This window comes from Rosa chinensis, chromosome 6 (assembly GCF_002994745.2).
Source record: "Rosa chinensis cultivar Old Blush chromosome 6, RchiOBHm-V2, whole genome shotgun sequence".
NCBI classification, from domain to species: domain Eukaryota; kingdom Viridiplantae; phylum Streptophyta; class Magnoliopsida; order Rosales; family Rosaceae; genus Rosa; species Rosa chinensis.
This window is the reverse complement of record NC_037093.1, coordinates 7,114,105-7,123,086: the sequence shown is the minus strand read 5'-3', so window position 1 is coordinate 7,123,086 and position 8,982 is coordinate 7,114,105. Positions and strand designations below refer to the sequence as shown.

Sequence of the window (8,982 nt, the reverse complement as noted above, 5' to 3'; positions counted from 1 at the left end):
GAACCAGCCTATTCGCTACACTATTCGTTTCACGAAAATATGTTGAATTGTAACAAATTGAAAAGCAAATAGGTAATCTTTATAATCATCTTAAACTCGACTTACTTCCGAAAAATTCTTCTCCACATTATTGAGAGCGCGCAGCAATCAGAATGGCAGAGTCACTTTTAATATCAATGCCATTCCAACCTTGGTTATTACTGTTGGATCATAATTCATTTATATATTTGTGCCCTAAAACATGAAAATTACTTGTTCTAAAAGTCCAATTTAGTGTTGACTAATCTAATTATATGTTTTGTAGAAAATTTTGACTAGAGGAGAATAAAAGTGAAATTCAGGCAAATTTTCCATGCTACCACTTTTGGCGGTACAAGTATTTCGTGAAGCAAATCCCAGAAAAATAGGGGTTTATATTGACCAATGAAGTCATGGACCATGAAGTACTGATACAAAGGACTAAGTTTGATCACTATTTTGGACTAAGTTTGATCACAAAGGACTAAGTCAACAAAAACCGTTTATGCAAAATAGTTGCTGCAAAGTAGAAAACTGCAGTTTTAGAGTCAGATTTTCAGAAATAGTTTTGGAGAGCGTTTCTTGCATTCTTCCAACTGTACCTTTATAGAAAGGGCAAGCATTCTTTAAAGATATGATGTTGTACTTTGACATGAGCTAAAGAACTGGTAAGAAGCATCAATGAGGCAGCATGAAATCAAGTGCAAAATAGGCTTTCCGATAAGGCAGAAACTGTCAGCTTTTCACGAAAGTTTTTTGGAGATCTTTTTCGGCGACTTACTTGGAGTTTTTCTAGAAGGTTATTGATCATTCTTGAATATATGATGTCATAGATCATGGATAAATCAAGAGCCATCTAGAATCACAGCAATATCAAGTCAATCCTTGTCCAGGAAAAAAACTTCAGAGAAAGAAAACGTATCCTAGTCAAAACAGGGCAGTTTGGCCGAGAATCTTCTTTGGGTGGATCTCTTGTGCATTTTTGGAAAGTCTATGATGCTACAATTATCAAGGAGAGTTATAGAAGAATCCTACAAGATTATGGCAAGACTAACCCTTCATATTATCTTTTGGATAAAAATAGGCATCCCTATGCACATTTTCTCTCCCATGCTTGTCACCTTGACTTTGGTGACCCAAAATCACTCCAATACTCTTCATTTCCATGCTTCTCATGCATAATAAAGAGAGTTAGCTGCTCCTCTTTTCTCTTTAGTTATATTTTTCTACTCTACTCTCTTTAATAGCTCTTCATTACTTCCCTATTTTTACTCCATCTCTTCCACATCTTTTTCTCTTGTTTTTGGGATCTATTACCACTCTCATACTTCATCTCCATGCTTCTTACAATGCTTGAGCTACTCTCATTTGCTTCCATTCATCATTTTACACCTCTCTCTTCCCTATATAAGCATCCATTCATTACACTCTTAAAAAAATCACTCATACCACCCCATTACATCTTCTTTCTATCTCCTTCTCCACCTCCCAAAATCCAAACCCATACTATCCATACTACTCTATCTCCTTCATCACCACCACCATTTCTTATCCTCTACCTCCATTAACAGCACCACTACATTATTTCTCTACTCTCTTTTCTATGATCATTTTCTCCATCTACTCCACCTATTCACACAATACATAATATAAGTTTCATCATCTTTTTTCATCAAATCTTCAAGAGCAAGAAGGAGAGAGAATCACCACCAACACCATCACCACTAAGACGTGAGCTTGGGGGCCATTCGATACACCACTAAGCCAACTCTATCCCTTTTACTCTATATTATATTTTGGTGTTCAATTTGATTATGAAGTTAGTATATGTAATTATGAGTGAGTAGCACTTTGTTGGGGTTAGGGTTGAAAACCCTAACCAATCTTGTATGGAATGATGTTATAATATGATATGATGTAATTTTCTTTAATATGCCTACATGCTAGTTCAAGAGTTAAATGCATATGCTTAAACTTTACCAATCTGAGTATGTGTATTTGCCATGTCATGGTATAATGTTTAGAGCTTGGTAACATTTGAATGTTAAAGCATGAAAGCACACTACGTGTGCATGTAGGGTTGTGAATTACAATCACTTAGAGATAAGCTTGGTTGGTTTGCATGATTTCTTCATCTCCAAACTTTATGCACTTAGGGTAATGCACTAGATACCTAACCGGATTGAAATGCATGATTTAAGTAGTTAAGTACTACACCTGAGAGGGATTACTCGATATCACAAAAGCAGCATGTCCCTTGTCATACCCGAGAGGGATGCAAGGAGAGAAATTGGTTAATTAATTTAGCATCATTCATATTGAAATGCATCAATACTTGCAAGGGAGGTTAGTGGTAGACAATCTAAATCCTAACTTTCATCGATTTGATCATTAGTTTAGTTTAGAGTAATTTAGTTTACATTTAAGCATCTAGTTGTTTTCAATTCAAACTAGCTATATCCAAAAACCAAAATCAAATCACTACTACATCTTGCATATGCTCACCATGAGTCTAGATTTCCTTGTGATTATAGGGTTGTGATTGTACATTTGCATATTCTAACTTTTCTTAGGTTCACACTCTAGCGAGTGAAAGGAATCCAATCATCGTGGGTTCGACAACCTGAAACTTGAAAGTAGCTATTTGGCTAACAAATACCAAGAAGTAAACTAGCTCTACACTCCTCAACTTCCATATTTAGGGCCGAGTGAGCAAGATCAAGTTCAGTCCTAGGTTTCAAAAATCAATAAAAATTGGACCAATCTTAGTCCAGTTTAATGACATAAAAGTTGGCTTAACTACTATTTGGTTGAAGACATTATGACCGGTCAACAAGCTCTCTTAGTTCCTATTTAACACCCCCCCACCCCCCAAAAAAAAAATCAAGCTTTCTTAGTTGATCCTTTCATTCTTGTGAGGTGTATGATATTCAGGTAAGCGGTAAGGGAGGATGAAGAAAAAGGGATTCGATCGATTTAGTATAGGCTAAGGATTGGATCCATCACAGTGATAATCAAGAAATTTACTATAGATCTTCGTGAGAATTAATATATTTTTACTTATTCAAAACAATTTTTTATATTTTCCATCTGAATGTAACAAGAGTTTACAAAAGAGAAAAACACATGCATAGCATTTCTTCTTAATATATAACGAAGAAGAAATCAACCAAAAGCAACATGCTTCAATTCATCTTATTTATAGGAAAATGTGGCCTGTTAAAAAAAAAATTAAAACATCTGCGGCTTAACTTCCGATCTTTGCTGTTTCAGTGTGCGACTTCCCCTCAAGTTTTCCCTTCAAGGAACTCCTCAAATATTCTCCGTATATGACTTTCTTGTACTTTCGAGATGACTGGTCCACTAAATGATTAAATGGTCCAATTTCAACATCGTTACGTGGAATTATAAATGTTGCATAAGATAATCTTGCCTTGCTTTTGTTCGTCACAGCTCTGTGTTCAATGCTCTTGTACTTCCCATTACTCCATATCTGTCATAATTAGCACTAGTAAATATGTATGATGCTTAAAGAAAAACTTATACATACTCCTTTACTCTAGTTTAGCTAGCATACCTCAATCATATCTCCGACATTCACAACGAAAGCATTTGGAATTGGCTCTACCGGCACCCATTTTCCTTCTTTTCGAATATGTAATCCGGTAACATCATCTTCCTGCATGAGTATGGTTATGGTGCTTGTGTCGGAGTGTGGACTTAAGCCTAGTACTTTATCTGGCTTGGAGCACGGAGGATAGTAGGTCACACGAAAAACTTGGACCAACTCTTGATGAAATCCAAGAAGAGCATCCTTCTCCATCCCCATAATTTGAGAGATAGACCCTAAGAGCTCCTCTCCAATCCTTTTAACTTCAGTAGAATATGCCTCAATTGCTTCCCTTCACCAATACAACACTATGTTTCAATATTCAGTAAAGTAGAAATAATAGTTGGTTAGCATATTCACTTGTGCATGGAGGTGGTCATGAATTTTTCCTGGGTACGTATGTGTCCCTACATGAGGTTCAGATCCATCAACTGATAAGGTCATGCATCCAGCGTTGTGTTATTGAGAATATGGATTGTTATGTCACATATACGAAAATTTTATAATACATACCCGTATATCATACACATATTTACAAATGTGACAATAAATTTGTTGTCAGAGTGATAATGCGAGTCCTATTTTGTGTAATCTTAGTTTTATTAATGATAATTACATCACCTACGACCTTATTACAAGTTTTTGAAAAAAATTATTGTCAATGTTGTAATTTTGGTTTAATAATCTATTATATAAAGCAAATTGTTTCGATGGTTAAATTTTTGAAACTCCTATTATGCCCTTTATTGATTGAATTGTTTAAAAAATAAAAATGATATTACAAGGCTAAAATAGTAAATAGACAAAATCAGTATTTTCTTTTCAAGAAATTACAAACAAAAAATAAGGGAAAAAAAAACCCACGTTTGTAACCGTCAGTGGTATTTTGTTGCATTCAAATTTTTTTCTTTTTGTTTAATTTCCTTTAAATTTTTAATTTTTAAATTTGTTTTATAAAAACAAATTGGCAAGCACGGAGTGCATGCCAAGAGGCTAGTATGTAAATAATGTAAATGAATATGGTAACTTTGATCTATAATGTAATGCTTATATATATAAGCTTATGTAAGGAGTCTCCTCCCTATCAAGCTGTAAATACACACACACACATGCCTTCTATGCTAAGGAGGTCCTTAACTTAGCTTAAGAAACTAATTTCTATATTTTGATCATTTTTCAATTGCATATTCACATCCTAACTGTTCAGTTTTTAGGTATATATGAGTAGATTATTTATGCAAATTTTCACCCAAATTGGTGATCGTTAAGGCATCCAAAATTGCAATTTACATGAAAGGTTCAGGTTGGACAAATTCGGTTCGTTCATGTAAATTACAGTTTTGGATGTCATAACGATCATCAATTTGACTGAAAATTTGTAGAGATGATCTACTCATATATACCTAAAAACTGAACGTTCAAGCTAAGTTAAGGACCTCCTTAGCATAGCAAGATTCTATATATATATATAAGGCCCTTCTAGTAATGGATCCTTTTTTTTTTTTTTTGTCTTTTATAGGGATATAGCATTAGACCAACTTTTTATTCATATTTTGACATCTCAATAGTTCAGTTTTTAGGTCCTCATGTGTAGATCAATTCTGCAAATTTTCAGTCAAATCAGTGATCATTAAGGTATCAAATTAGATTAAATCAATGGATGAATCAATTCTGTCAAACTTAAACTGTTCATACTTATAATCTTAAATCGCCATTTCAAACTAGATTAAATCAATGGACGAATCAAATATATCAAAATTGAACCGTTCATACTTATAATTTTAAATCACCGTTTTGAATGCCTTAACGATAATCAATTTGGCTGAAAATTTACAGAATTGATCTAATCATTAGGACCTAAAAACTGAACGCTTGAGATGTTGAAATGTGATTGAAAAGTTGGTCTAATGCGCTATCCCTATAAAAGACCAAAAAAATGGATCCCTCACTAGAAGGGCCCTGTGTGTGTGTGGGGGGGGGGGGGGGGGGGATAAGTGTTAATATTTTTCATACATCAACTATTTTTACCACTTTGATGACTCATTTGACCACTTGAGGACTCATGTGGTAATTAAGAAAATTTACCACTTTAAGGACTCTTGTTACCACTTTGAGAACTAATATTACTATTTTGAGAACTCATTTTACCATTTTAAGGAAATTGTATGTAGATCATATGTTAACACATTATAGAATTTCTTGTATTTGTGTGTGTGTGTGTGTGTGTAATTCAATACTCCTGAGTGGATGTTGCCTATGCCATACCCTTCTCTTTGCTGTCTTAAATTCTAGAAGTCAATGAGAATGTCAAATTTCAAGAAACAATACTCTTCTAGCTTTTTCGGAAATAGTTTTAGAAATATCTATACTTACTTGAATCCTTTTGGTGATGTTGGCCAAAACTCAAGGTTTCTACTATGAGATGGATAAACACTGAGAAACAGTGTGTCAGACCAGTCAAGGGTCTGCCCTTTGGCAGCAGCATAGGCTTGCCCGTAGCCTTGAAACTTATCCAATGACATACTAATTTTGCTCTTCTCTTCTAATGGAAGGTCAAAGAATTTCGCAGCAGCATCCTTCATTCCCTGCAACACCTGTGTTTCTACTCCATGGTTTACCACCTGTCAAAGTACGTATACAAAATGAAAAATTTACTAGTTATTTGCGTTCAGATTCCGAACAAGATTAACTGGAACTGATTGAAACAATCACTTTTTGGTTCTTCTGGAGAATCATGCGGTCCAAGTTGCAAGACTTATATCTATTCAACAAAACTTATGTGTTTCTGAAAAAAAAGCTTCCTACAAAAGTAATATTAGCAAAAAATAAAATAAAAGCTTCCTACAAAAGAATTCTTGAATCAGCACTAACAGTTTCTACCTGAAAGAATCCCCATTCTTTGCAAGCCAGGTCCAGTTTGTTAAGCTCCTCCTTCTGCCCTTTCGAAAGCAGAGTAAAATCAATGATAGGAATCTCAGAACAGAGATCACTAGACGCATCTACACTCTTTGGCTCGTCTTCTTCATTCCTGACTGCAAGGAATGAATCAGGGATGTGAAAAGGGTCACTCCTCACCATGTCTTGTACATTTGGTGCCTTTAAACTCATGTTGTAAATGCTCAAGCCTACACCAGGTGGGTATGTTTCAGATGGATTGGCTTCAATGAAGGAAGAGATATAATTGAAGGGGAGAGGATCCTCTCCTAATCTACCTAACCTACCTAAGCTTTTGACTAGGTAGTGACACGCATAAAAACAATATCTAATGGTCTAGAATAGTGCCACATAGTGATTGACACTCAAAAATCAATGCGGACAACATCCTTTCTCCTCCACCAATGAAGGTATTTTTCTCTCTCTTCTAATCTTCAACCTCCGTGTCTCTCTTCTGAACCAAAGGCCTTTCTTCATTTTACTTCAACTCCAGTTCCACTTCGGTTCAATTTTTTTTTGTCGCTCTTTATTAAGTTCGACTCATCTTTATGGTTCTGCCATTTTCGTGGTTAATAAATTTCCTTTTGAGATTGGTTGGGATTCAATTGATGCTATGGAATTGGTTGGCACAGAATTGCGTTTGAATGCTGATCATCAATTGAATTGTTGTTGTTCAAACCATGGCCAAAACCCAGACTGATCATCAGTGCCACAGAACATGTTGCTCAAGCTTTTTTCTTTGGCCATCTAGTCAATCCTCTGAGAGCATTGGAATTGATGATGGGTTTTGATGAAAAAGTTGGAGAAGGCCTTATCGTTGTAGTAGTAGATGTAGGAAAGAGGGATCTGCTTATAATTTTTGGGTTTGATGAGATGATAGAGGGTAGTGTTCTAAAAAATGGCCGCCCAGGCGCTGGGCGGCAAGAGACCGAGGCGAGTAAGGGGTAATCGGAGGCCTTAGGTGGCCGCCTGGGCTCCCATCTGGGCGGTTCGGGCGTCTAGGCGGTTTTCCCTAAACACCGAAAGCATTCGATCCCAAATTAGACCGCAGCTTTCACTCTGCTTCACTCCTCCACCGCAGCTCTTCTCCACGCTTCCACTGCAGCTCCAGCAAGCCACCGAAGCTCCATTGTGCCCTTCCTTAGACTTCCTTTACTCTCCCCACCGCGCCTCTGCTCCACGTTTCCACTACAGCTTCCCCAAAAGCCACCCCCAGCTTCCCCCAAAATGAAGATCTTGAAATCTAAGAAATATGAGAGAGACTGTGGAGGGTGGTGGCTATTGGTTTTGCGCAAGAGAGGAAGAAAAGATCATAATGAACACTGCTATTTGTTGAGAGAGAGAAGAGAGAGAGAGACATGGCTGCTGTTTGTCGAGAGAGAGAGACGATGGAAGGGCAAGTGGCTGCATACTTTTAACTCTCTAAGCATAATTGAATATGTTAGGCGTGTCATACACTCATACCCAAGGCTTCCATGTTTCCTATATTAATTATATAAATATTCAATGAGCTGTTGGAGATTGGAGATAGAGAGGGAGAGTGGAGGAGAGCAGGAGGAAGTGAGGAACATAGATAACTTTATTTTTTTTGTCTTTCACGTTTCCTCTTTTTTTTTTTTGTCTTCCACTCTTCCCAATGTTTCCCTTTTAATTCATTGGTTATAAAAAATAAAAAAAATCCTTTATAACTATATTTTATTTTTTATAAGTTATAATAAGTCTTCATATATTCATTTAAAGGGCTTTTTATACTCTTATATACATTTTTATATGATATAAAAATAAATAAAAATTAAAAAATACAAAACCGCCTAGGCCCCGCCTAGGCACCCGCCTAGCCGCCTAGGCACTCCTCCCCAACCCACCGCCCGACTAGCGCCTAGCGATTTTTCGAACCTTGATAGAGGGCTATTAATAAATGGAGTTCTTGAAATATCTAACTTGATTTCTGCAGAGTTGTTTTCACTTCTATTGCTGCAAGAACTCTGTCTCTTTTATATTCAGGTTGATAGATTCTGTTGGTTTTCTATTTTTTGACTGCCAGTAACTGCAAGATGTAGAATATTGTGTAGATATTTACTTTCCTTGTACATATAAATTATGTCTCTCTGTATAATTGTAGAAGATCATTTCCTATTAGGATTACGCTTGTATCATTTTATAAACCCTATTCTTTGGGGGTGAATAATATCGAAGTATTCCAAACACATTGAATTCTTATTTTCTACTTGGTATCAGAGCGGGTTCAATCCTTTGAACCTGCACTGTACTCTTTTGAAACCCGAACCCCATAGAACATCACAAATCATTAAAGTCAAGCTATTCCCAAATCCCGAAATCTCGAAGTCTGAAACAATCCTTGAAAATCAGATTATTGCCGCATACCTTTGTTTGATTAAAGTACTAGCCCACTTGTCCAG

General features: G+C 36.2%; 1 protein-coding gene across 1 annotated transcript; it reads right to left on the bottom strand.

Moving 5' to 3' along the window:
* Positions 1–3,245: 3,245 nt before the first annotated feature.
* Positions 3,246–7,982, bottom strand: LOC112169193 (protein SRG1). The gene is made up of 4 exons (XM_024306178.2): positions 6,509–7,982; positions 6,002–6,249; positions 3,596–3,920; positions 3,246–3,511 (listed from the first exon to the last, which is right to left on the bottom strand). The coding sequence occupies exons 1-4, from the start codon at positions 6,734–6,736 to the stop codon at positions 3,266–3,268; spliced, it is 1,047 nt and encodes a 348-aa protein (XP_024161946.1). The 5' UTR covers positions 6,737–7,982; the 3' UTR covers positions 3,246–3,265.
* Positions 7,983–8,982: the final 1,000 nt, after the last annotated feature.